This window comes from Mustela putorius, unplaced genomic scaffold (genome assembly GCF_011764305.1).
Source record: "Mustela putorius furo isolate JIRA1106 unplaced genomic scaffold, ASM1176430v1.1 tig00537303_pilon_pilon_pilon, whole genome shotgun sequence".
Taxonomy (NCBI): Eukaryota; Metazoa; Chordata; class Mammalia; order Carnivora; family Mustelidae; genus Mustela; species Mustela putorius.
In genome coordinates this window covers 106,246-133,923 of record NW_025422441.1, presented here as the reverse complement: position 1 = coordinate 133,923, position 27,678 = coordinate 106,246, and the positions used below count along the sequence as shown (strand labels likewise).

Below are 27,678 nucleotides of genomic sequence, written 5' to 3'. Positions count from 1 at the left end.
GCTACAGGGCACCTGGCTGGCTCAGTCAGTGAAGCGTCTATCTTTGGCTCAGGTCATGATCCTGGAGTCCTGGGCTCGAGTTCAGCATGGGGTGTGGGGGGGTGCCTGCTTAGCAGGGAGCCTACTTCTCCCTCTGACCCTCCCCCATCAAGTGTTCTCTCTCTCAAATAAATAAGAGCTTTAAAAAATAGTGCTACAGGGCGCCTGGGTGGCTCAGTGGGTTAAGCCGCTGCCTTCGGCTCAGGTCATGATCTCAGGGTCCTGAGATCGAGTCCCGCATCGGGCTCTCTGCTCAGCAGGGAGCCTGCTTCTCCCTCTCTCTCTGCCTGCCTCTCTGCCTGCTTGTGATCTCTGCCTGTCAAATAAATAAATAAAATCTTTATAAAAAAATAGTGCTACAGTGAATATTTTTGTGCAGGTCTCCACATAGTTTTGCCAGTTTTTAATTTTTAAAAGATATTTATTTATTTATTTGACAGAGATCACAAGTAGGCAGAGAGGCAGGCAGAGAGTGAGAGAGAGGAGGAAGCAGGCTCCCTGCTGAGCAGAGAGCCCAACGTGGGGCTCGATCCCAGGACCCTGGAATCATGACCCGAGCCGAAGGCAGAGGCTTTAACCCACTGAGCCACCCAGGCGCCCCTAGTTTTGTCAGTTTAATTTTGAGATAGATTCCTACAAATTGTCTGGTGAGTGAGCATTTGTTTTGTTTTGTTTTAAATATTTTATTTATTATTTAAGAGAGAGAGAGTGTGCACACAAGCAGGGGGGAGTGTCAGAGGGAGGGGGAGAAGTAGAGTCTCCACTGAGCCAGGAGCCTGTTGTGGGGCTCAGTCCCAGGACACAGGGATCATGACCTAAGCGGAAGGCAGAGCTTAACTGACTGAGACCCCCAAGCACATTTGTAATTCATTTTTGCTGGGTGTTGCCTAGTTCCCTCCCATAGGGTTGCACCATCTTACATTCCCACTGGTGATGTTTCCTTACGAACTTGTAAACAAATATTTTGTTAAATATTTGGAATTTTGCCAATCTGAGAAGAAATGGCATTTCAGTGTGGTTTCCTTTTGCATCTTTGTGGGTGAAGTCAAGCGTCTTTTCATATATTTAAGCCCCATTTTCACTTATTTGTCTGTGATTTGCTTCTTTTCATAGTTGGTGGTCTCTTCTCTCTGGTTTTAGAAGTTCTATTATGTTAACCCTTTGTGATATACACTGCAGATATATATTTTATTTTATTTTTTATTTATTTTTTAAAAAGATTTTATTTATTTATTTGGCAGAGAGAGAGAGAGGGAGATATCACAAGCAGGCAGAGAGGCAGGCAGAGAGAGAGAGGGGAAGCAGGCTCCCTGATGAGCAGAGAGCCTGATGCGGGACTCGATCCCAGGACCCTGAGATCATGATCTGAGCCAAAGGCAGAGGCTTAACACACTGAGCCACCCAGGTGTCCCTAAATTTTAAACATTTATTTATTTATTCAAGAAAGAGACAGAGCATGAGTGGGAGGGGCAGAGGGAGAGGGAGAGAGAGTCTCAAGAAGATTCTGTGCTGATCCCAGAGCCTGGCATGGGGTTTGATTCCACTACCCTAAGATCATAGCCTGAGCTGAAACCAAGAGTTGGACACTCAACTAACTGGGCCACCCAGGTCCTCCAAGCTGCAGGTATTTTTAACGCACCAATTTACCAATTGTTTAAGATTTAAAAATTACAAAGTAAACCCTGTATAGTCTCTTTTGATGCAAATGTACAAGTTATGATAAGCAGCTGGATTACAGAGAAATGGTTACAAAGAATAGACTTAGGACATTTGGGTGGCTCATAGGTTAATTGTCTACCTTTGGCTCCTGTCATGATTCTAGGGTTCTGGGATCAAGCCCTGCATTGGACTTCTTGCTAAGCAGGGCATCTATTTCTCCCTCTCCCTCTGCCTTATGCCCCCTTTAAAAAAAGATTTATTTATTTGAGAGAGAACACACACACACAAGTCACAGAGGGGCAGATGGAGAGAATATCCCGGTAGACTTCCACTAAGCATGGAGCTGTGTGTGGGCCTTGATTCCATGACCCATGAGATCAGGACCTGAGCTGAAACCAGTCACTCAACCGACTGAGCCACCCAGGTGCCCCACATTTTTCTAATGCTTAATGATAGAGTGTTATTTCTTGTATTTATTTGCCATATATTCTTTGGTGAAGTGTCCATTCAAATCTTTTTTTTTTTTTAAAGATTTTATTTATTTTATTTGACAGACAGAGATCACAAGTAGGCAGAGAGGCAGGCAGAGAGAGAGAGAGAGAGAGGAGGAAGCAGGCTCCCCGCTGAGCAGAGAGCCCGACGCGGGACTCGATCCCAGGACCCTGAGATCATGACCTGAGCCGAAGGCAGCGGCTTAACCCACTGAGCCACCCAGGCGCCCCTGTCCATTCAAATCTTAACCCCATTTTCATTTGGGTCATTTGTCTTCTAATTGAGTTGTGGGACTTCTTTGTAGGATGGGGTACAGGTCATTTGTTGGATATATGTTTTGTAAATATTTTCCCTCAGGTTATGCTTTGCCTTTTCATTTTATTTCATTTTGGGGAGCAAAAATTTAAAGTTTTGATGAAGTTTTATTCACTGATTTCATTCCTTGAAATGTCATGCTCTTCTGTATCCTATTTAATAAATCTTGGCCAAAGTCAAGGTCACTAAGGTTTTTACTGTGTTCTTCTAGAAGTTTCTACTTTACATTTTGGTTGATGATATATATATTCAGTCCTTCCTACTCCCCCTTTTTTAGTTAGCTGATGATATCTTTTGACCTTTATAAATGGTATGGTGTAAGGGCTGAGGTTCATTTTGTTGGTATAAGGTTATTCACTAATAGTCCAAGCATTGTTTGTTGAAAATAAAGCCCTAATTTTTTAAAATTTTAATTTATTTTTTACATTTCTTTTCAGTGTTCCAGAATTCATTGTTTATGCACCACAACCAGTGCTCCATGTAATACGTGCCCTCCATAATACCCACCACCAGGCTCACCCAACCTCCCATTCCTCCACCCCTCCAAAACTCTCAGTTTGTTTCTCAGAGTCCACAGTCTCTCATGGTTTGTCTACCCTTCCAATTTCCCCCAACTCCTTTCTCCTCTCCACCTCCCCATGTCCTCCGTGTTATTCCTTATGCTCCACAAATAAGCAAAACTATATGATAATTGACTTTCTCTACTTCACTTATTTCACTCAGCATAATCTCCTCCAGTCCCGTCCATCTTGATACAAAAGTTGGGTATTCATCCTTTCTGATGGAGGCATCATACTCCATAGTGCATATGGACCATATTTTCTTTTTTTTTTTTTTAAAGATTTTATTTATTTATTTGTCAGAGAGAGAGCAAGTGAGAGCGAGCATAGGCAGACAGAGTGGCAGGCAGAGTCAGAGGGAGAAGCAGGCTCCCTGTGGAGCAAGGAGCCCGATGTGGGACTCGATCCCAGGACGCTGGGATCATGACCTGAGCCGAAGGCAGCTGCTTAACCAACTGAGCCACCCAGGCGTCCCTGGACCATATTTTCTTTATCCATTAGTCCGTTGAAGGGCATCTTGGTTCTTTCCACAGTTTGGCGACTGTGGCCATTGCTGCTATGAACATTGAGGTACATATGGTCCTTCTTTTCACTCCATCTGTATCTTTGGGGTAAATACAAAGTAGTGCAATTGCAGGGTCATAGGGTAGCTCTATATTTAATATCTTAAGGAATCTCCACACAGTTTTCCAAAGTGGCTACACAAACTTGCATTCCCACCAACAGTGTAAGAGGGTTCCCTTTGTCCACATCCTCTCCGACACACGTTGTTTACTGTCTTGTTAATTTTGGCCATTCTAACTGGTATAAGGTGGTATCTCAATGTGGTTTTGATTTGAATCTCCCTGATGGCTAGTGATGATGAACATTTTTTCATGTGTCTGTTAGCCATTTGTATGTCTTCTTTGGAGAAGTGTCTGTTCATGTCTTCTGCCCATTTTTTGATGTGATTATGTTTTTTTTTTTTAAAGATTTTATTTATTTATTTGACAGACAGAGATCACAAGAAGGCAGAGAGGCAGGTAGAAAGAGAGAGAGGAGGAAGCAGGCTATCCGCAGAGCGGACAGCCCGATGTGGGGCTTGATCCCAGGACCCTGGGATCATGACCTGAGCCGAAGGCAGAGGCTTTAACCCACTGAGCCACCCAGGCGCCCCTGATTATCTGTTTTTGAGTGTTGAGTTTGAGAAGTTTTTATAGATCTTGGATATCAGCCCTTTGTCTGTATTGTCATTTGTGAATATCTTCTCTTATTCCGTGGGTTGCCTCTTGTTTTGTTGACTGTTTCCTTTGCTGTGCAGAAATAAAGCCCTAATTTTAAAATAATCTTTTATACATTAACTTTATAAATGCTATCTGTAATATTAGTTGTAAATATTTCCCCCAGTTTGTCTTTTTACTTTGATTGTGTTTAATCATGCAAATATTGATATCTGTGTAGTCAAATTTATCAGTTTTCTCTTATTGCTTCTTGATTCTGAGTCCTAGTACAATTTCCCTAACTTCTAGGTTCTACAGGGATTCATGTTTTTATCTACTACTTGTTTGGTTTTGTTTCTTTACATTTGAATCTCTTCACTTAGAATTTATTTTTCTATATGATATGAAGAATGGATCTATTTTTTCCCCAAATGGCTATCTGGTTATCCCAATCCACATATTTTGAAGTTTATCCTTTCCCCCATAGTCTTTTTTTTAACATTTTATTAATTTATTTGATAGAAAGTGTGAGAGAGCGAGAGAGTGCACAAGCAGGAGAGAGAGGGAGAAGTAGACTCGCTGCTGAGCAGGGAACCTGATGTGGGGCTCAGTCCCAGAACTTCTGGGACCATGACCTGATCTAAAGACAGACACTTAACCAACTAAGCCACCTAGGCGGCCCTCCCTCATAGTCTAGATTAGAGGATTGGAGATGCCACCCTTTTCTTATATCAGATTTCCATATGGGAGTGGTCTTCTCAACTGATGTTCTAACACGTGGAAAGGCTGGGAGCCTAGCCCATGGGCACAGAAGACATGCAGAATAAGCCACATGGGGTACCTGGGAACCAGGCTGCCCTCATCCCTTCACGTTACTTCCAGGGAAGCCCAGTAGCCAGTAATGACTGTCTGGTTCTTGCCCGCCAAGCCCCAGGAGAATGGTCCAGTTCAGAATTTGCTGCTGTCATAGCTGCCCTGGCATGGCCTGCATTGTACTCAGCCATCAGGGTCCTATTCTCCCTTCAGACTCAGGAATTCCCTCCAAGCCATGGAGGCTTTAGGATTGGCACGTATCCTGGCCCTGCTCTGCACATACCATGCTCCAGAGTTTCCTAGCTTCACCTCATGTGGAGGAGTGCCTGCGGACATTGGGGGAAAATCTTTCTTCCCCCTCATCAGTCTTTGACCCCAGAAGTTTCAGGACCCACTTGCGGGCATGAACCGTGGGGTTGTTTGAGGGAGATGTCCTAGGACTCTACCAAGCAACATGAATCTTTTGGCACAGTTTGTACCAGGCCAGCTACCAGCATTTAGGGCTGCTTCTATGTTGTCCTTAAAGGAACTGGGGTTGTTGGTTGAAGAGAGGAATAATGTCTGGGAGTGCAAATAAAAAGCAAGGAGAACGTCCTCCCAATCTCCAGTTCCAGTGAACGTCCTCCCAATCTCCAGTTCCAGTGGTACATGGGAGAGGCAGGTTTCAGATGACCTGTGTGATCAGGGGCAACCAGGTTTTAGTTTAGGAAGTTGAGGGGAACCCCTGGCTGGCTCAGTCAGTTAGGTGTCTGTCTTCAGCTCAGGTCACGATTCCAGGGTCCTGGGATCCAGTCCTTCATGAAACTCCCTGCTCAGTGGGGAGTCTGCTTCTTACTCTCCTTCTGCCTCTCCCCTTGATTGTGTGCTCTCTCTCAAATAAATAAATACATAAATAAATTCATTCTTTAAAAAACCCAGGAAATTGAAGGGAACTTTCAGAGAAGTCACAACACAGACGAATTTATCGATGTCCATAAACCAAAGAGCTGACTGGAAGGTATGGGGGCCAAAGAGTGCTTAATTTTTTTATTTTTTTCCTCTTTCTTTCTTTCTGAAGGCATGGAAAGTTTTGTTACTTACCTAATGGAAGTCTCTGAGGAGAGTAGGGAAGGCCTCTCACTGTCTGAAATGGCTTGAGAGGAGAGGCGAGAAAGGGCTACTGATTTAAGGGCTTTATGTGGTCAGTGGTATGGTGGGTGGGAGGATTGCCAAGCATACGCGAAGTCCTGTGTGGTTTGAATCTTCTGCTGGCGTCAAAGGAGGGAGCCCCCAGCCTTCTTATCAGCTTGTCCAGATGTGGGCATGGAGAATAAGGGGGGTGAGGTTCCAAAGCTGTCAGCAAGCATCATAAAATGGAACCAGATCATTCATTATAACTCATCTCTGGTATTTGATGACTGAAACACACCATATTTAATTGAATTAGTGCTTGTTTAAATAAGCTATCCAGCACTCTTGCAACCTGCAGCCTGAAGGTAGCAAGGAAGATGAAAATCCCACCGAATCCTTCTTCAAGAGCTCAGCATTGTGTTTCTGAGAAGTGACAAGAGTGCCTCAGCTACTAGAGGGGATGAGGGGGTCCTGGTGAGACCCTTGTACTGTGGTCTATGTATGGGTTGGGAGAACTATGACCTTGATTGGTATTTTGGGGACATCTACCTCTGAGGCAAGATTCTGAGAGTTCTTTGCCCTAAAAGGGGCAACTCTTAGGCAATGGCACAAGAGTTCGTAAAGATGTACAGATGGGGCCATTCATTAGCCAGACCATCCAGGGCTAAGATAATTGCCTGGAATGTGGCGAATTGTGCTGGTGTTTGGATCTGGTTATTAGGGATGTCCTGATTAAGAAATGAGGAACAGAAGCTCCCCACTGAACCCCATCACCTGTGATGATTGGCAGTGCTGCTTGTATAGTCTGTGAATCACCACTGCTTTTCACTTAGTTCATCTCAAGAGGCTCCCTAGGTAGTCAAAGGGTCTGAGGGGGCTGCCTTCCAACATCCTGGCATCTGGTAGGGACTGGGGACAGGAAAGCTGCCCCTTCTGCAGGTGGAATATACCAGAGAGCCCAGGTTTGGCTTTATACTGTACCAAGGTGGCCTTAGCAGTTGGAAGGCCTTCCAATAGCAGTGGTTGCTTTACAGGCTTAATTTGGTTTGAATTAATCTCTTGGCTGTGCTGGGGGGTGTTCTTCCCTAGAACCCAGAGGATCAGGATCCTTGTTGTGGTGGTGGCCATATTCAAGGGTTCTAGTGAGCATCTGCTCTCTGGAGTGTGGGCCTGACTTGGCATGTCAGCTAATGCCTCCTTGCAAATGTGCTCCTTCTGAGTGGTGGACACAGATCTCACATAGGGTATGGTCTCTCCCCTGAGACAGAATCAGCTGCAGCCTTGGTCTCGTGTGCAGGTAGGTCTGGGATCAGACACACAACTCCGGGCCACTTTAAGCAGGGCTCCAATCCCACACTGCTGTCTCTAAACATCAAGTAGTTATCAAGTGATTTAAGACAGCTACATCTGTAAATGCAAACAAAGTCTCTGTTTGCAGTGCAGCATGCAGCACGTGTGGCATGGCTGAGTGCACACTGGCTTGCAGATGATGGCCAGGATAGTGAACCAAAGCAAGAGTGGGAGGAACCCTGGGGTGCCATCGTCTAGACATCTCGCTCACAGTGCCAACTCCAAGCCTTACCATTCATTACCTGCAGGGGGATGCCCCACCACCCCAATTTGGTTCAGAGGTCAAGACTGACAATGCCACACATGCCACAAAGGCATGAGGTTTATTACTTGGATACCTGAGGTCAGCAGGGGAGGGATCCCAGGGAAGATCCAAAGTGGCTTGAGGGGCAATGGAAGGGCATTGGCCTGGAATTTTGCTTGTGGCTGGAAATGAGGTAGCAACACACCCATCACACCCCCTATCCGGCAGGGTTTGAAATCTGCTGGCACCAAGGCTTCTAAGACTTGTTGCCCAAGAACATTTCCAAGGACATCATGAAAGTCAAAAGAAATTGGAGTTGACAATTTGCTTTCCAGACATTCTTTGGAAACATGATATTCTAAAATTAAAATTCCTCAGGCTGAAGAGAGCAGGCCCCTAAATTTTGGTCAATTTTGCCCAGTCACTGGATAGGGACAAGGGTCCCATGGAGTTTGACATTCACTCCTCCTAGTGTCTAGGAGGAGTGTCTAGACTCTGGCCTCCCACAGCTATGCGTCAGCCCCAGGGCGTGTGCCAACAGTGTGGGCAAGAAAAGGGGCAAAAGGAGTTGTGGAGGGAGCAACACAGAGGACATGCTTGCCACTAGAGCCTCTTCACACAGCAATGACCTTGTTAAAAATGTCGCCAAAAGCCTTCAGCATCTCCCATTTCACCCAGCATAAAAGCCAAAGTCCTTGTCATGGCCATAAGGCCTTTCGTGTTAGGGCCCATTACCTCCCACACCATCTGCTTCTCCCTCTGCTCACCCAGCTCCTAGCCATACTGACCTGTTTCGATTCTTGAACACTCTAGGCCTGCTTCTGCTCAGGGCCTCTGTACAGGCATGATGAGGTAAATTCTTGTTTTTCCCAGTTCCTGCCCATTTTACTGTATGCTAACCCTACACACACCCAGAGTGTGGACACCGGGATTGCAACTTTAGTTAGTGATTTCCACCCTAAGCACCACCATGACCTGGGATCGTGGACTGCACTTCTCCTGGGTCGTTGTGCCCCCTTGCTTCCGGGATCTGCGTGTAATAAATCTTGCGAATTTAATTTCTTCATGTGACTGTACTGAGACTGTGTCTTCAATGACAAAGACCCCAGGGTTTTCATTTTCCCAAAGTGGGAGCTTGGATGCTGAGGGAGCTACCTGGTGGCTTGTGCCTTCTTCAGGAGGTCACATCTGCGAATTCCTAATTTACCACCCAATTCTGGCTTCCCAACAAGATCAGCTATTCTTGCAGTCACACCCCACCCACCATCTTCACTGGCCCTTCTCTCATTTGCTTCAAGTTATCTTGGTCAGCTATTTAAAGCAGAACCCCTCAAAACACCCAGACCCCATTTCCTGCTTTCCTTTCGCCTCATGATAATCATAATCATCCAGGCATTTTCTCTACCCACTGGAATGTGAAGTCTTCAAGGACAGGCATTTTTCTGTCTGGTTTCCCATGTCCCCAGCAAACGGCATGTAGTAAGCATCCCCCATGTATTTACTGGAAAAAAGGATGGAGTCCAGGCTGGACAAGGGGGAAAGTGAAGCCAGAGAGGGTTTCCTGAGCATGAGGAAGCATGAGGGTGAACAGATGGAGGTCTCCATGGGGTGGAAAGATGAGCAAGTGACTTGGCGGGTTAGCAGAGGAACGGTGTCAGTAAAACTGCAAATGTGGCACTTCTTGTCTAGGGTGTTTCCTTGGGAAGGTGGGGCTGAAGTGGAGGGGAGGAGATGAGCAGTGATGCACTCCTCTGACGGCTTCTAAGGGTAGGCAGCCCATTGTAGCCCAAGCCTGACCTGTGCACCCTTGAACCAACTCTCCCACACTTCCCTCTTCAAATCTCTCCCTCATTTGCAACTGATGGCTCTGCCTCTACTTTCTTGAAAGCACAAAAGCCAAGCCCCTACCTTCCTACCCTAACTGCAAACCTGACTACATCTGTCTGTTATGCCTTTCCTCCTGGAAAAACACAGGAGGTGCCTCTCTGTCCACCTACCCTTGGATACCTCCAAGTTGGGATGGTCTGGCTGGCATCAAGGTCCTCTCTGGTGGCAGATGTTTTGCTTCTGGGACAACTCCCACTGATCACTGAGAAGGGCATAGCTTTGGGGACTAAGGAGAGGTCAGTCCCCACCTACTAGGGGCAGACACAGGTGCTCCATAACTGGAGATGAGGGGGAATGGGAGAAAACTGAGCCTGGGAGCTTGTGAGAATAGGAAGGACATGGAGAGGGCAGGGCTCTGTGGGGCCAATGGCCAGGATCATAAGGCACAGGGACAGAGGGTGGTAAACAGCTGCTTGCATAACTGCACCGCAGCCCTGAGTTTGACTGTAAGAAAGCATGACCTCAGATCCTGCACAAAGGAAAGGCAGAAGGAATCTTGCATCTAGTGACTGCACAGGAGGGACAAGAAAGGGTGAGGAACTTGTAATGACTGCACACCACTTCTGGGGGAGGATGACTGTAGTCAGAGCAGAGAAACTCTTGACCTGATTTTATGTAAGAAGACTATCAATTATAACCATAGACAAAGAGTTTACTCTAATTACCAAAGAAAAGCATTCCTATGTTATTTAAAACCAAACGTTAGTTTACTTTTTTGGTTCTGTTTGATTATAGTAATAAACTCTATTTGTGAATATGACGCTTCTATCACCTTTCCCCTCCTAACAATTGTGGCAGTCTGATAACAAAATGTACAAGCAAAACAAACAAGAAACAAGAGGTCACAGGAAGCAGGAGTGCTGGCAGGGGAAGGAGGGTCTGGGCTTTGTGGACAGTGGGATGTGGGGGTAGAGGACAGCAAGTGCACCTGGCTTCAAGTCTGGGGGGAGGGTGAAGCTGGGACATGGGCAGAGGAGTTGGGAATGGAGCTGTTTCATTCCCTGGTGTGGATCAGCTGGTGTTTGACCAACTTGGACCGCTGGCTGAATGCTTTCCCACAAGCAGAGCAGTCATAGGGCTTCACACCAGTGTGGATCCTCTGGTGCTGGATCAGAACTGAACGCTGACTGAAGGCCTTCCCACACTCACTGCACTTATATGGCCTTTCACCAGTGTGGATTATCTGATGCTGAATAAGGTGTGAACTCTGGCTGAAGCCCTTACCACATTCGACACACGTGTATGGCTTCTCTCCAGTGTGAACTTTCTGGTGGTGTATGAGGTTTGAGCTTCGGTTGAAGGCTTTACCACACTGGTTACATTCATGGGGTTTCAATCCATTATGGATTCTCTGATGCTGAATCAGAGTTGAACTCTGGCTGAAGGTTTTTCCACATTCGGTACATTCGTAGGGTTTCTCTCCAGTGTGAACTCGCTGGTGAAGGATGAGGTTGGAGCTCCGGCCAAATGTTTTTCCACATTCGCGACACTCATAGGGCTTGTCACCCGTGTGTACACCCTGATGCTGAATGAGGGCTGAGCTGTGACTGAAGGCCTTCCCACAGATGCTACATTCGTACGGCTTCTCCCCTGTGTGGATTATCTGGTGCTTTCTGAGCACCGAGCTGTAACTAAAGGCTTTTCCACACACATTACATACATGAGGCTTTTCTCCAGTGTGAATTCTCCGATGCTGAATGAGGCTTGAACTCTGACTGAAGGCCTTCCCGCACTCACTGCACTTATAAGGTTTCTCTCCAGTGTGAACCCTGTGATGCTTAATGAGGTTGGAAACCCGGCTGAATGGTTTGCCACACTCACTACACTCATAAGGTCTCTCTCCAGTGTGAACCCTCTGATGCTTCCTCAGGTGTGAGCTCTGGCTGAATGCTTTCCCACACTCATTACACTGAAAAGGTTTCTCACCTGTGTGAATCCTGTGGTGCTTAATGAGATTTGAGCTCCGCCTAAAGGCCTTCCCGCATTCGTTGCACACGTACGGCTTCTCTCCAGAATGAATTCTTTGATGCTGGATGAGGTTTGAGCTCCGCCGAAAAGCCTTCCCACACTCACTGCATTCATAGGGCTTCTCACTCATGTGAGACTTCTGGTGCTTTTGAAGGCTTGAGTTCTGGCTGAAGCCTTTTCCACAATCACTGCATACATAAGGCTTCTCTCCACTGTGGTTAATCTGATGCCTAATGAGGTGTGAGTGCACACTGAAGGTTTTCCTGCACTCACTGCACTGATAGGGTTTTTCACTCACATGAGACCTTTGATGATTTTTAAGAAATGAGTTCTGGCTGAAGGATTTTCCACATTCACTGCATATGAAGGATTTCTGTCCAGTATGGGTTATCTGATGCTGAATAAGATCAGGGTTTCCCCTGAAGGTTTTCCCACAATCACTGCAAATGAGTGGGCTTTCGGCTATGTGAAGGCCCTCATGGCTACTTAAGTCCATACTGTGCTGGAAGCTGTGGCCACACATGTCATACAGATGTGGCGTCTCTTCTGTAGGAATTCCCTGAGACACTGTTGGGTTTGGGCTCAGACTGAGGCTTCTTACAAAGTCATCACAGCCCAGCTCTTTTTCTAAGGGGCTCCTAAGGAGCACTGCCACTGGTGTGAAGCCTCCCTCATGGTAGAGTGACTGCACCTGTCTCTCCCTGTCAGGAATTCCCCAATCTCCCTCCATTACATCATCACAGAATTCTCCAAGCTCAGGCGCCTGGGAAAAATCACTGGTATAGTTTTCTGATATTTCCACTTGTGATTCCAAATCCTCAGAAACTTCTTTCTTCTGAAGAAATTCCTTGCCCTTAGTGCTGGTGTCCCAATCTGAAATGACAAACAAAGCCACTTGGAGGGGAACAGGAAAATACTGATGACACATCCGGGAATGTGTGACCCACTGGGAGTGGCAGTCCCAAATCTCTCAAGGGGACGAGAGAGGGGGCTGGGACGGCTCTGAGGGGATGAGGCAGCAGGGCCCTTCAACCTACAAGACTGACGCTCACCCCCATGACCCACATCTCAGGAAATCACCTGCAGCTCCCTACTGCTTTAAGTACAACTCCAGATGCCCCTCAACGGGGCATCTCTGTCTCCCTCTCCCACTGCAGATCATCAGCAAGTCTACACCTCATGCTATACTGTTACTCACTGTAACTCTTTTGTCTTTCCCACAGTGTTTCTTGGGCCGGTATTTTTTTTAGCACCAACTAACAGCATTCAGACCTTGCTTCAGGAGTCACCAGTAGGGACAGGTGCGCTCTCTGCTGGCAGGTGCAGAAAGGGACTGTTCCTTTCAGAGAAGCAGGGTACTTCTGATTGCATGGCAGTGGGGACTTACCTAAAACACCAGATTCTGTCCTGTTCAACAGAGGCGGCTTCAGAGACTGTGCACTGTCCTACCAAACCTGCAATTCTGACAGTCGTAGCTGGACAACTTTGTGCAACTTTACAATGGTAAAGCTGCCGTGCCCACCATTCTGGTGGCAGAAATGTGCACAAGGTTCCTCAGCCATCACAAGGGCTCTGTCACCTCCCTTCTTCTCTCCCTCACATCTGAAGGAACAAGGAAACCCTCACTCCCCTGGATCACCCAGCTGAGCGCAGATCTTAAGTCTCTGTTTCAATCAAACACCCGGACCACTCTGTGGCTGTCTTTTCCTGCCTGGATGTTGACTAGCTTACCTGGCCTTCCACCCTCCCCTGCTGCCCACAGACATCCCCGTAACATCAGAGCACTCCAACATTCTCCCAGGCCCTTTCTTAACTCACCCTCACTGCTGCTCTTGTTCCCGGAGCAGGATGGATACATTCACCTTAGGATCTGCCGTGCTCGGAGCACTCCCCAGATGGTTCTCATGCTCCTTCACTTTTTTTTTTTTTTTAAAGATTTGTTCATTTTAGAGAGAAAGAGAGAGAATGAGCATGAGGAAGGGGGAGAGGGAGAAACTTAAGCAGACTCTGCATGGAGCTGGACCATGATCCGAGCCACAATTAAGAGTCGGATGCTGAAGTGACTGCACCACCTCCTCCTTCACTTCTGTGCGGTGTCTGTGCAAACATGATTCACTGGAGACAATCTCTGATCATTGCCCCTCCACTACTTCTGTACAGGGCTCCCTGATCGCTCCCTGACAGGGCCCCATATCCCGGGACTGGAGCGACCCCTCATCTGGCCACAGTCAGTGGTGCTGAGTAGGTGGGTGGACACCCTTCCCCATACTTCGTTGGGCTCACTGCCCTCTGAATGGCCCCTCAGTTCAGGCTGACACTGCATCGTCCCATCTGGAAGGTCTAGGATCTAACAGCATTCTGTGTCCCTGCCTCATCTGGACACTTCTACTCCCTCTGGAGCCACCAGAATGACCTCAATGCAGACCTGGCCTGGTTACACACTCAGCCTGTCTGCCTGCCATGCCCACACATCTGGAAGCCCCTGCACACTCCGTGCCCCCTGCATGGAGTTTGTGTCAGACTCTCTCATGAATTCAGCCACACAGGTGCTGTGCTTTACCCTTCTGCTGACCCTCAGACAGGCCTATCATCACGTGCTGCACACGGGCTGACCATGTTCTTCTGAGTCTCAGAGCTCCCCAGCTCAGAAGCCCTGGGCCTGGGGGTGTCTAGGAAATGTCCACATAAGGCTAGGCTCCTAGGAGTAATGGGGGGAGGGCTCACTGAGGGCTGCAGGGACAGGGAGGTTGCTAAGGGAAACAACGGTCTGCACAGGTTGGTCCAAAGACCACCATGCCCCCCAGAGCCCGCAGCAACTGACCCAGGGATCCTCGCACCTGCCTCTGGCTGGATATGGAGTAGGGGCCAGAAGGGAATAACACATAGGAGTCAATGGAGTGTTCCCATAATTGGTCACAGGGTACCCATTTTAGGCTTTGTGGCTGTATGGTATTGGTTATATGGTCTGCTTTGTTACAACCCTGGAAAAGCCTCAAACCATTCTTTGTTTGCAGGCCGTTAAACAAAAAACCAACAAAACCCCCCCACCAATCCCTGGTTAGCTGGATCTGGCCTGTGGGCCACAGTCTGCTGACCCTAAAATAAAATCACTAGTGTGGCTCAGGAGATGGTGGCAATGACTGGTTTTCAGCCCCACGCCACTGCTGACCTGGAACCTGTGGGTGAGGATGGTGAGAGGTCACTTTAGATTTATTAAATATGATGTAGTTCTCTGCAACTTTACAACCGTTGGAACAATGATGAAAGTTTCTCTTTTGAAAGGAAATGTAAAATTGGAAATGTGGTTTCCCTTCTCTCTCTCTCACACACACACACACACACACACACACAGTTGGGTTTAATGGGAGGTGCCTGGCTGGCTCCGTCAGTGGAGCATGTGACTCTTGATCCTGGGGTTGTAGATTTGGGCTCCATGTTGCCCATGTTGGTGCAGAGATTACTTAAAAATAAAATCTTTTAAAACAGCAAAAACTGGGTTTAAGGGCAAAGAAAGATTTGAAAACAAATGGAGCTTCTTGCACCATCCTCACTGCCCCCATGACTGGTCCCCACTGCAGAAAAGAGAGAGAATTCTGAGTCCATCTAGAACACAACAAATCCCTTAGTATTTCCTGAGAGAAAGCAGTCACTGCAGACCTTTATGATTAATGGCTTCTGGGTTTATGGGAAACAGTTTAGGTAAGAACCCAGGGCAAAGCCATGCTCATGGGAGTGCCACGCGGGCCTGTGGTGCACTGGCTGCTTCGGGAGGCACAGCAGTCATCTGACCTGGCACCTAACCCAGCCACCCGCAGCACCGAGGCCCAAGTGTCAGCACAAGCTCAGGTGGAGGCCCCACTAGTCTTCTGTCTCCTGAGTGGGTTTACACTTACTTTATTTACAGAGGCAAGATTTACAAACAAAATTGTTTAAAGCATTGAAGTGGCATTTACTACATTCACAATGTTGTGCCATGACACCTCTATCTAATTCCAAAACAGTGCCATCACTGCAAACTAGCCTCTTAACTCATCAGTTTGCATCTCTCCTCCTGGACTCTTGGCAATCTGCACTCTCCATATATCTATTCCTGATATCTCATATAAACGGAATCATATCACATGGAACTTTTAGGTGTGGTTCTTTCACTTTCACTAATGTTTTTCCAAGTTCAGCCACATTGTAGCATCTATCACCGCTTCATGCTCCCCCTTTTTTTGGTCTGAGTAATATTCCATTGTATGGATATACTGTATTTTCCACTGATGGACATCTAGGCTGTTTTCTTTTGGCACTGTGAGTAGTGCTTTTATGATCACGATGTATAGGTCCATGTTTGAGTATCTGTCTTCAACTCTTCACATACTTATCTAGCACTGCTGGGTCCTATGGCAATGGTATGTTTAAACTTTTGAGGAATGGCCAAATTTTATTACACAGTGGCTGGACCACTTCACATTCCCACCAGCAATGTATGAGAGTTTCAATTTGTCTACACCCTTGACAACACTTGTGACATACTGAAGCATTACAGCCACTTCAGTGGGTGTGGTTATCTCCTTGTGGTTTTGATTTGCATTTCTCAAATGACTAATGAATTTAAGCATCTTTTCATGTACTTGTTGGCCATTTGCATATTTTCTTTCAAAAAGCATATTTTAAAAGATTTTATTTATTTATTTATTTAACTTATTTGACAGACAGAGATCACAAGTAGGTGGAGAGGCAGGCAGAGAGAGAGAGGAGGAAGCAGGCTCTCTGCTGAGCAGAGAGCCCGATGCGGGACTCGATCCCAGGACCCTGAGATCAAGACCTGAGCCGAAGGCAGCGGCTTAACCCACTGAGCCACCCAGGCGCCCTCAAAAAGCATTTATTTAAGTCCTCTGGCCATCTTAAATTGGGTTGTCTTTTTATTGTTGGTTTTTAAGGGTTCTTTATATATTCTGAATGCTAGACTCTTACCAGAAATACAATTTGCTAAGGCTTTTTCCCATTTTGTAGGATGTCTTTTTACTTTCTTGATAAAGTCCTTTGATACCCAAAAGTTTTTAACTGTGATAAAGTCCATCTTACCTATTTTTTCCTCTTATTCCTAATGCTTTTGGTGTCAGAACTAAGAATCCACTGCCAAACCCAATGTTATGAAAATTTATCCCTGTTGTAAGACTTTTATGATTTCAGCTCTTTATTTAGGTTGTTGGGTCATTCTGAATTGTTTTCTGTATATGGTGTGAAGTAGGGGTCCCAGTTTATTCTTTTGCATGTGGATATCCACTTGTCCCAGCATCACCTGTTGAAAAATTATCTTTTCCTGCTGAATAGTCTTGACTTCAATTTTCAGATCAATTTGTCACAGATGTCTGGGTTTATTTCTAGACTCTCAATTCTATTCCATTGATCTGTGTGTACAGCTTTATGTCAGCACCAAATTGTTTTGATTATTAAAACTTTGTAGTAATTTCTGAAACTGGTGAGTATGAGTTCTCTTGTTTTTTCTTTTCAAGCTTTAACTGTTTGGGGCCTTTTGTAATTCTGTATAAATCTGAGGGCTTTTCAATTCCTGCAAAAAAAGCTGTTGGAATTTTGATATGGTTTGTATTGAATTTGCAGATTGCTCTGGATAGCACAGATACTGTAACCCAATTAAGTTCAGTCCATGGACTCAATGTCTATTTATGTATTTGTTAATTTCTTTTATCAAGGCTTTGCAATTCTCAGGAAACAAGTATTTCACTTCCTTGGTTAAATTTATTTGTAGGTTTTTTCTTTTTAAAAAGATTTTATTTATTTGAGAGAGAATGAGAGGAGATATGGGGGTGGGACAGAGGGAAAGGGAGCAGCAGACATCCCGCTGATGAGGGAGGCTGACTTGGGGCTTGGTCCTAGGACCCTGAGATCATGACCTCAGCCGAAGGCAGACGCCTAACCAACTGAGCCACCCAGGTGCCCCTATTTTCCCCTTTGATGATATTTAAATGAAGTTTTCTTAATTTCCTTTTCAGATTGGTCATTGTGGTATATAGAAACAATTGATTTTGTGTCTTGACTTGTACCCTGAAACTTGGCTGAATTCATTTATTACTTCTTATACCTTTTTAGTGGATTCTACTGGATATTCTATATATGGGATCACGTCTTATGCAAACAGAGATTGTTTTCCATCTTCCTTCTCACTTTGAATGTCTTATTTCTTCTTCTTTCCTGAGTGCTCTGGTTAAACTTCCAGTGCAGTGTTGGATAGCAGTAGTAAGACGGGCATACTTTCCTCATCGCTAGAGGAAAAGACTTTAATCTTTCACTATTGTGTATAATGCTAGCTGTGGGTTCTTTATGAATGCCCTTTATTATGTTAAGGAGGTTCCCTTGAGTTTTCCATGTTTTTCTTTCTCTCTTTTTTTAAATCACAAAGGGTGTTTGATTTTGTCAAATACTTTTCTGCATCAATTGAGATGATTATCATTTTCCTCCTTCATTCTATTATATGGTAAATGACACAGATTGGTTGATACCTTGAACTACCTTGGTATTCCTGGGTTACATCTATGGGGTACAATACTTTGTCTTTTTTTTTTTTTTTTTTAAGATTTATTCATTTGACAGATAGAGATCACAAGTAGGCAGAGAGGCAGGCAGAGAGAGAGGGGGAAGCAGGCTCCCTGCAGAGCAGAGCGCCTGATGTGGGGCTCGATCCCAGGACCCTGGGATCATGACCTGAGCCGAAGGCAGAAGCTGAACCCACTGAGCCACCCAGGTACCCCAGTGTTCCATATATTTTGGGGTTCTCTTTTGGCATGTAGATGTTTGTAGCTTATACCCTCTTGCTGAATTCTTTTACCCACACATAATGTACTTCTTTTCTCATTACAGTTTTTACCTCATTTATTTTTTCTGGTGTTACAGTAGAGTCGCCCCAGCTCTTTTGGTTACTATTTATTTGCAGGTGGTATATTTTATCACCTTTTACTTTTAAACTTATTTGTGTCTTTGGATCTAAAGTAAGCCTCTGGAGACAGTATATAGTTGGACTGTGCTTTTTTACCCACTGTGTTAATGTCTGCCTTTAGAGAGTTTAAACCTTTTATAATTAATTATTGGTAAGGAAGGATTTACTTCATTTTGCTACTAGTTTTTGGTATCTTTTACCATTTTTGTCCCTCATTTACTTTTTTTTTTTTTAAAGACTTTATTTATTTATTTATTTGACAGAGAGAGATCACAAGCAGGCAGAAAGGCAGGCAGAGATAGAGGGGGAAGCAGGCTCCCTGCCAAGCAGAGAGCCCAATGTGGGGCTTGATCCCAGGACCCTGGGATCATGACCTGAGCCGAAGGCAGAGGCTCAACCCACTGAGCCACCCAGGTGCCCCCCTCATTTACTTTAATAATGTCTTCTTTTATGTTATTTTTTTTTGTAGTGTACCATCTTAATTTTCTTCTTTCTTCCTTTCATGGATATTTTAAAGATATTTTCTTAAAATATAATGGGGATTACAATTAACATCCTAATACCCTAAAACAATATACATTGTGAAATGATTACCATCATAAGGTTAGTTAACACACTCATCACCTTATATAGTCTTTTCTTTTTTTTTCCAGTAATGTCTACACCCAACATGGAGCTCAACTCATGACCCCAAGACCAAGAGTGGTATGTTCTAACAACTCAATCAGCAAGATACCCCCTTCTTTTGATGGTAGGAACTTTTAAGTTCTACTTTCTTAGCAATTTTCAAACATATAGTATAGTATTGTTAGCTCCAGTCACCACGCTATACATTACAACCACAGAATGAAACCATCGAGTTTGAACTGATAACAACTTAGCCAAAACAGCATAAAAAAATATTGCTCTCACACACCTCTGTTCCCCACTTCATGTTGTCACAAATGTATCTTCATATGTTATGACATAATTTTTAATTATTTTTATGAATTTGTCTTTTAAATCATTTAGGAAATAAAAAGCGGAGTTATAAACCAAAAACACAGTATTACTAGCTTTCACAGTTAACAATGCAGTTGCCCGTTACTAGAGACTTTTATTCGTTTATATGGCTTTCAGTTCCTACCTAGTGTCCCTTCATCTTAACCTGCAGGACTTTAGCATTTCTAAAAAGGGCAGTAATAATGGTAATAAATGGAAAGAGTGGTAATAAATGTCCTTAGGGGCACCTGGGTGGATCAGTCAGTTAATCATCTTCCTCTGCCTAAGGTCATGATCTCAGGCTCCCTGTTCAGCAGGGAGTCTGCTTCTCCCTCTCCCTCTGCCCCCACCCTGCTTGTGCACATGTTCTCCCTCTCTGTCAAATAAAAAAAAATCTTAAAAAAAAAATCCTGAGCTTTTATTTATCTCAAAATATCTGGGAACATCATTTTGACGGGTAATTTTGCCAAATAAAGAATCCTTGGCTGACAGTTTTTTCTCTCACAGCACTCTGTCATCCCACTGCCTTCTGGACTCCATGGGTTCTGATGAGAAACTGGCTGCTAATCTAATTCAGGACCCTTATATGAGATGGGGTGCTTCTTTTTGTTTTCGAGAGTCTGTCTTTGACAATTTGATTATAATGAGTCTTGATGTGAATCTCTTTGAATTTATTCTAGTTGGAGTTAAGCTTTTTGTGTAGAGTATAGATACATGTCTTTTTATCAAATTTAAGATGTTTGGGCCATTGTTTCTTCAAATATTCTTTCTACCTCTTTCTCTCTCTCTCTCTTCTGTATATCTTGGTTTGAGTGATGCTATCCCACAGGTCTGTTAAACCCTGTTCACTTTTCTTTAACCTTTATTCTTCCTGCTTCTGAGACAGAATAATTTCAATTGTTCTATCTTCAAATATGCCTGCTCAAAGCAGCTGTTGTATCCCTCTAGTGAATTCATTACAATTATTACACCTTTCAACTCTAGAATTTGCATATAGTTCTTTTAAAAAAAAAGATTTTATTAGCTGAGAAAGAGAGAAAGCACAAGTTGGGGGTGAGGAAGGGAGAGGGAGAAAGACACCCCCCCACTGAGCAGGGAGCCTGATGTGGGACTCGATCCCAGGACCCCAAGATCATGGCCCGAGCTGACGGCAGACGGTTAGTCAACTGAGCCACCCAGGAGCCCTGTTCTAGTTCAAATCTGTAATTATATAGTATAAATTATATATTTATAATTGTTTAAGTTTAAAATCTCTTAATATTCTCATTTTGTTTGTACAATGTTTTCCTGGTTTCTTTTAGCTCTTTGAGCACATTTAAGAAAGTTGGTTTACAGTCTGTCAAATATCTGCTTTTTTAGGGACACTTTCTGCCAATTAATTTTTTCCCTTTGAATGGGCCAGCCCTTATTTTCCTTTTTCTTTGTATTCGTGGTAATTTTTTGTTAAAAACTGGACATTTAAATATTTACTGCAGTAACTGTAAGTCAGTCTCTCCTCCTCCAGGCTTTGCTGTTATTGATTGTTGAATGCTACAATCATTTGTTCATTTAGTGAGTTTCCAATTAAGTTTTGCAAACTAAAGCTACTCTGTCACGTGGGGTCACTGAGGTCTTTCTTTAGCTTGTATTCAGCTAGTGTTTTGACAGAGATTTCCTTGAATACTAACAGTAAAAGAAAAGTAATACACCTCTCCAGTGTATGTGCTGGGGTACTCCTTTAACACTATATGTACCTATTGTAGCTTCCTGCTTTTCCTGGCTTAGAGATGAGCCAGACAGGAAGTTATGATCTTCAGAGGTTTTTTCTGAGCATATATCCTGTCTGGGGCATGGATGCAGTTTTCTAAATCCCCTGATATACAAGGACGCTTTTGAATGGCCTCGCTTCCCCAGCTTTCCGTCCTAGGCTTTCGGTGGCTGACTGTACGATTAACTGATGTCCCGGGCAGTTGTGGGGTTTTAGTTCCCCTACAATGTTTTTGAACCCAGGGCTTTTGTGCCCCAAGTTCTGAGTATGGCAAAACAGACAAGCACTTGGCATCAATCCTTTATCCAACCCCACACAGGTCAGGACAAATGGTAATTTTTGAGTTAAGAACGTCTTTGCTGCCTTTGGAGCCAGGGGCCATGACATACATACATTCCAGTGTGTTCCCCACACTGGGAACAGAGGCCGCTCCCTTTAACTGCTATTGAGCCAGGGAGTGTTTGGGGCAAGGGCAGGTGAAACACCACACAGCTTTCCTGCCACTTTTAAGTAGCCTTTTCCTGATTTACCATTTACCTGGTTGTTGCAAACCTCTTTTCTAGATTTAGATTCTTGACAAAGGTGGTGCTGGTACTTTCTGCTTGATTTTTGTTTTGTTGTCTTTTGATGTTTTTGTGGGGGACTGGGTATTTGGAACTATGTGCTCCACCATTTCGTTCCACAGTGGCTTTTTAAATAGGAGTCACCATCAGCCTGGTGGTTTTTTTGTTGTTGTTCTTTTCATTTTTACTGGGATAGGGCCAGTCCTCCCTCACCATTCTCAGCCCAGCGTCCTGTGAGCCGCTTGGTTCACATTCCGCCTCTGCCTGGGGGCAGTCAGCAGGCCTCTCTCTCAGAGCCCCTTCTTAGGACTTCACCACGTCTCTCACCTCCTAACTCTCCTGCTCCAACATACCCAGGACTGCCTTGTACCACCTCTGCCTGTTGGGGGAGGTCATCAAGAGGATGTGACCTCTGGTGGACTCCTGAGCTGGATGCAGGTGACCGGAGGCTCCTCATCCTCTTCCCTGTCCTTGAACGTACATTCTGCTTGCCTTCCCTGCATCCAGCAGGTGCCCAAGGACACAGCGCCGAGACAGTGATGATATGTTGTGACCCTCTAGACAGCATGTGTGATTAACCCTGGGTAAGGCCACATACCAACTTTTACGATGCGGCAGGTGGGTGCTGGGATCTATCACAGCCGCCTACGATGAGCCTCTTCAAGAAGTTCCCCTGCTTATTAAACTGTCACGTACCAGCCTGGGTGGCCTGCCTTGTTCTTCAGTCTGTCTTTCCCTTCCATATACAGAGGCCAGTTTAAGTTAAACCTGGGAAGTCCACGAGGTTTGCAAACCAACACTACCATCAGCCCAACCTTCCCTGGACACAGAGTCTGACTGGGGTATTCTGCCCAGATGTCCTGAGGATGACCATAGGTCCCATGTAGTGAAGAGTGTCCCCTTGTAAAACAGCCCCCATCAAATCCCAGTAAGGAAAACTAACACTGAGTCACTATCCTTATCACTGCTAAGGGGTCCACAGAAAAGGCAGGCTAGTTGGGGGGTCTTCAGGAAAGGCCTCTCTACAGTTCTGAAGTGGATGGCACTGGCAAGGCAGTGTGAATGCAGCCAGAAGGGAGTAGGATCAAGGCCTGAATTAGGGCTGTACCCTAAATGCAGGGGACTACCACCAGCCTGGTTGTCACACCCCTCTATGCCAGGTGGGGGAACACAGTGTCCTGCCCACACCCCGAGAGAGCCTGGGGCCAGGCCAAATTCCTCTCTGATCTCTAGCCTTGGCCCTCAAGTCCATGGGACACCCCATCCCTAATCATGACATGGTTGCCTCCTGGGGCAAAACAGAGGGTGACATGGCCAAAGTCCCTCCAGAATAAGGGCAACCAGTGCGGAACCTGCTCCCAGTACCTGGCTGCTGATGGTGAGGGGGGGTGGTTCCTGGCTCAGTGTAGCCAAAGCAGTGGGGATCACGGAGCGCCGATCCAGCGTGGGTCACAATGGGTGCATCACTCACACAGGCCTGGGCTGCAGGGATCCAAGGGGATGGTCCAGGAACTGAGGGCTCCATTTCGGCCTTTTCAGATCGAGCTCTGAGGCTGGGCATGGCTGGGACCTGGAGACCAGCAAGGGTACAGGTGAGTGTATAGAAGAGGTCGCTCTGGGGAGCCATACTCCCACCAGGCAGGGGTCTCTTCCATCCCCATAGCCTCAGACCTGATGCAGACCTGGTGCTAGGTCTCAGGGAAGGGGGAAGATGCTGACCTCAGGGCAGGGTGAGCACAGTGGCCTATGGGCACCCCTAGAAGGGCCCCAGGCTGCCAGGAGAGGAGAACAGCCCCATAGAGCCCTCACCCATGGTGGGCCCACCCCTCATTTCTGACATTCCTGAAGGTGGACCATCAGGTCCATTCAAGGCAGAGCAGCAACTCCAGGAGTTGGGCAGCAGGGGCAGCCTTGCTTCAGATGGGCACATGGCGTCACCACTGTGTCTGAGTTGTGCCCTCCTGGCTGCATCACAGTGAGGTCTCCACCATCCTAAGCTGTCTTCCCACTGCATCAGTGGCTCCCTCCCAGGCTCCTCCTTCTCTCTCTCTTCACGTTGGTACACCAGGGCTCACTCTGAACCTACACCAGCGTCCTCAGTTAAGGAAGGCGTCAACACCCTTGTCCTGTGAAGATTCCCAGGGCTCACTTCCAGCTCTAAATGCTCCTTCTGAGGGGATACATGATACTGATACATGACAGCATCCCCATACGGAGGAAATTAGTGATTTCCCCCACCCCTCCCACTGCCTGGTCTCTGCAAATGCCCTGCTCAGTGGCCCACCCCTATTGTGGCAATACCCTGTGGCTCCTTACTCACACTGCACCACTGACAGGTTCTCATCACCCTTCCGTCTCGTCAGGGTGGAGAAGACAAGTAAGGAAATGCTGGCAGAAGTGCACAGTGGACTCTGCCTGCCTGCTGGGTAAGATGTAGTATAAGCCCAGACAGTTGTTCTGTTTTTTGTAATGCAAGTGCCTGAATTAAGCTCTGATGCTGAAGCACCTGCTGCAAACAGGCATCCATTTCGAAGATGGAATAAGTGCCAGCCACTGGCCTAGACAAAAAGCCAGGGCGCCTCCCCTGACTGAGCCTCCATTGTTTCTGAAATCTTGGTTGATTCCGATTACTGGCCACTTGTTATTTTTCTCCTCCTGCGCTTTAAATTTCCACTCTTACGTTTTACTTTATTTTTTAAAAGTATCTTACTTACTCATTTGAGAAAAGAGAGCGTAGTGCACCAGTGTGGGGGAGGGGCAGAGGGAGAGGGAGAAGCAAACTCACCGCTGAGCAGGGAGCTTGACTTAGGGCTCAATCCCAGGACCCTGACATCATGAACTGGGTCTGAAGTCAGATATTTAAGCAACTGCCAGATGCCCCTGCACTCTCAGGTTTTAAATTCATCAATAAAAAAGGAGCCTACGAAACCGCAGGTCTCCGCCCTTGACCTCAATAAAAGCAGACATCCAGGCCAGTGCACCTCTCTGTCATTACCAGCAACCTCACCGTGTGGGCCCGGGTGTGCTAATCTGCAGGTCCTGTAAGTACTAAACCTTTATTTTTTGGAAAATTTCCTAGCGGTTGTTGCTGAAGGGCATTTTGCAATCATCGCAAGAACCACACGGGTTGGTCCAAGCAAATCACTGGTCTTTGACAGGCCGAGACCATCTGGAAACAGGCAGCCAGGAGGAGCCGCACCCTGGGGCAGGCGGGCATTTAACCAGGCCCAGGGCAATGCCTGGTTAAAAAGGTAGGACACGAGGCAAAGGTACTCAGAGGCAGGGTCACTGGGGTGCAGACTATCCGAGGCCACGGCTGCCGGACAGTGAGGCACCCGCCACGTTTCTGTACCAGGACAGACACAGGTGCTCAGGGGAACAGCGCAGACAAGAGTCACAGCAGGGAGAGCACGGACCTAAGGCGCCGGCCACGGAGCAGCGGACCGGAGCAGATGCTGCTTCTGTGGGGGGACCGTCCCTCTCCCTCTCCCAAGGGGAGTCTGTCATTTACAATATCCATTCACTTTATTTTAAAATTCGTGAAATTATTACCGCTGTCACTGAATGGGGTGACATGCTCAAGATTCAAAGGCAAAAAAGGACTGATGGTGAAACACTGCCAGCCGGCTTCTCTGCTCCGCTTCCCAGGTGCTCACGTAGCTCCAGAGCAACCTACGCTCGTTTCACACCTTGTTCGGCTCACCGGTGTACGCGGGATCGCGCCCAGGGAGGGCACAGGCTGAAGCTGCGGGAACAGAATGCCCGCCAACACCGCCGTGCCCATCCCGATCCCTGGAAGCCGCGGGTACGGCCCGCTGCCCAGCAAAGAGCCCTGGCGAGCGGATGAGCTCACGACGGAGCCCCTGCGACTCCGGGACGCAAGGTCCCTGCGCAAGGGCGGGCGCCGCAGCGACCCCGGACAGGCAGCACGACGACCTCAGGGACCGGACTCGGCCAGCGGGCCTGGGAGCAAATTCTCCGGCTCGGAGCTCGCCCGGGCGCTCAGCAGCGACGACCGGCAGCCCCAGCCGCCGCCGGCCCCGGGAAAGACCGCCGCGGCTCCCCTCTCAGCCCCTCCCGCAGCGGGAGGAAGGAGCCCTCCCCGGCCCGCGAGCCTCGCCGCCACCTGGACGGGACTGGGCCACCGGGGCCTCCAGGCCGGGCGGCCGGCTCGCCTCGCACGCAGCCCGGCCCGGTCCGCCGTTCGCCCCGAGTCCCGGGGCCCCTCCTCCACCCCAGCCGCCGGCGCCAGGCCGCACTCACCGCGCACCTGCCCCGCCGCCCCGCGGTCCCGCGGCCGCGCTCCAGGGCGAGTCAGGCTCCGCCGTCCCGGGCACGTCCCGACGGTGGCCCTCGCGCCCGCTCCGGAGGCGCCCTCCGAGGCCCCCTACCCCGCCCCGGCCGAGCAGCGCCCGCCCCTCGGCCCGGGACGTCCTGCCTAGACCGCCAGAGGCCGGCACCCGCCACGGGGGCATCGGCGACCCGCCGCAGCGCCGGACGCAACGTGCGGGCTTCCCCTTCGCGAGCGCCGCCCCTCCCGGGACCGCTCCGCGCCGCGCGCAACGCCCAGGACCGCCGCGGCGAGGCCCCGACCCGGGCCCCGGAAATCCCTCCCCCGACTTCCGGGCCAGCGTGGCCGCTCTAGGCGGCGGAGGCCCGGCGACTTGGTGCTCTAGCGCCGCTCTAGGCGGCGGAGGCCCGGCGACTTGGTGCTCTAGCGCCGCTCTAGCGGCGGCCCGAGCGCGCTGCGGCCTGGGCGCGAAGAGGCGGGCGTGAGAAGCGGCGGGAAGCGAGGTCGGCTGCGGCGGTGGGACGCGGGGCCGAGTTCCCGGAATCCGAGCCCGCGGCAGCTTGATGGAGGCAGGAGGGCGCACGGGGCCGAACGGAGCCCCCGGTGCTAAGTGGGTCGGCGGACCGGTGGACACACTCGGGTTCCCTCGCGATCACGCGCGTTTCGGGGGCGGCTCAGGCACGTGCGCGGAGCGGGTCCCGCACTTGGGCGCGAAGGACACGCGCGTCTGGGGCGCTGCGGGGCTCAGGCGTCGGCCCGCCCGTCTGCCTGCTTGCGACCTGTGTCTGTCCAAGAAACCAGTCAAAAATCGTAAAGAAAAGATTCTCTTTAAAAAAAGGATAAGTGTGTGTGTGTGTTTTAAAGATTTTATTTATTTACTGGACAGACAGAGATCACAGCAGACAGACAGACAGGCAGAGAGAGGGGGAGGCAGGCTCCCTGCGGAGCAGAGCCCGACGCGGGGCTCGATCCCAGGACCTGGGGATGATGACCTGAGCCGAGGGCAGCGGCTTAACCCCCTGAGCCCCCAGGCGCCCCAAGAATAAGTGTTTTAAGATGCATTCGACAGGGAAGATTATCAAAGTTAGAAATATGTAACAAAAATTGGCAAAACCCCAAGTATTGGAATTTATGAAATGCTGTGTACATGACCTGTTGGTAATGACCGGCGTGGCTGGAGGACGGCCGACCGGGAAGCAGCGGGAGCGACGCCCTTCCTGCTCACACCTGTGGGGCCCCGTAGAGAGCGTGAAATAAATAAAAGTCACTGAATATTTTTCAGAGAAAAATATATAGTGTATTCATAAAATAAAGGAAAATTTCAACTTTTACTGTTTGCAGGCGCTGCATGGCTCTCAGGGCAGCTGTCCTTTAACGCTGATCAGAGTCACCAGAACCAGTTTCTGCCCCAAACACATTAGGTGTCGGTGAGCAAGGGGCAGGCGGGCTAGGTCGGCAGAAATGGGGGGGGGGGCTGTGTGATCAGCCTCACCCCAAATTCCCGAAATGCTGAGGCA

General features: G+C 47.7%; 1 protein-coding gene across 5 annotated transcripts; it reads right to left on the bottom strand.

Annotated features, from left to right (window-relative positions):
* Positions 1–10,353: 10,353 nt before the first annotated feature.
* ZNF16 (zinc finger protein 16) lies at positions 10,354–26,475 on the bottom strand. Of its 5 annotated transcripts, none has more exons than XM_004779371.3 (3): positions 26,134–26,475; positions 23,236–23,440; positions 10,354–12,509 (listed from the first exon to the last, which is right to left on the bottom strand). In XM_004779371.3, exons 2-3 carry the CDS (start codon positions 23,429–23,431, stop codon positions 10,663–10,665), a joined length of 2,043 nt encoding a protein of 680 aa, XP_004779428.1. In that variant the 5' UTR covers positions 23,432–23,440; positions 26,134–26,475; the 3' UTR covers positions 10,354–10,662. The 5 variants fall into 5 exon arrangements, with proteins under 5 accessions (XP_004779428.1, XP_012904833.1, XP_044930193.1 ...); XM_013049379.2 differs by having other exon boundaries at positions 26,141–26,475; XM_045074258.1 differs by lacking the exon at positions 26,134–26,475 and adding an exon at positions 25,423–26,107.
* Between the last annotated feature and the right edge of the window lie 1,203 nt (positions 26,476–27,678).

Bases quoted from the DNA above. Each gene is read 5' to 3' on its own strand.
- ZNF16 (XM_045074258.1), bottom strand. From the start codon at position 25,446: ATGTCACCCCATTCAGTGACAGCG. The intron at 23,441-25,422 runs GTAATAATTTCA...GCTGGTCTCCAG, and splicing joins CACCCCATTCAGTGACAGCG to GTCCCAGCCATGCCCAGCCT. The intron at 12,510-23,235 runs GTACTGGGAGCA...TTGTCATTTCAG, and splicing joins CCCTCACCATCAGCAGCCAG to ATTGGGACACCAGCACTAAG.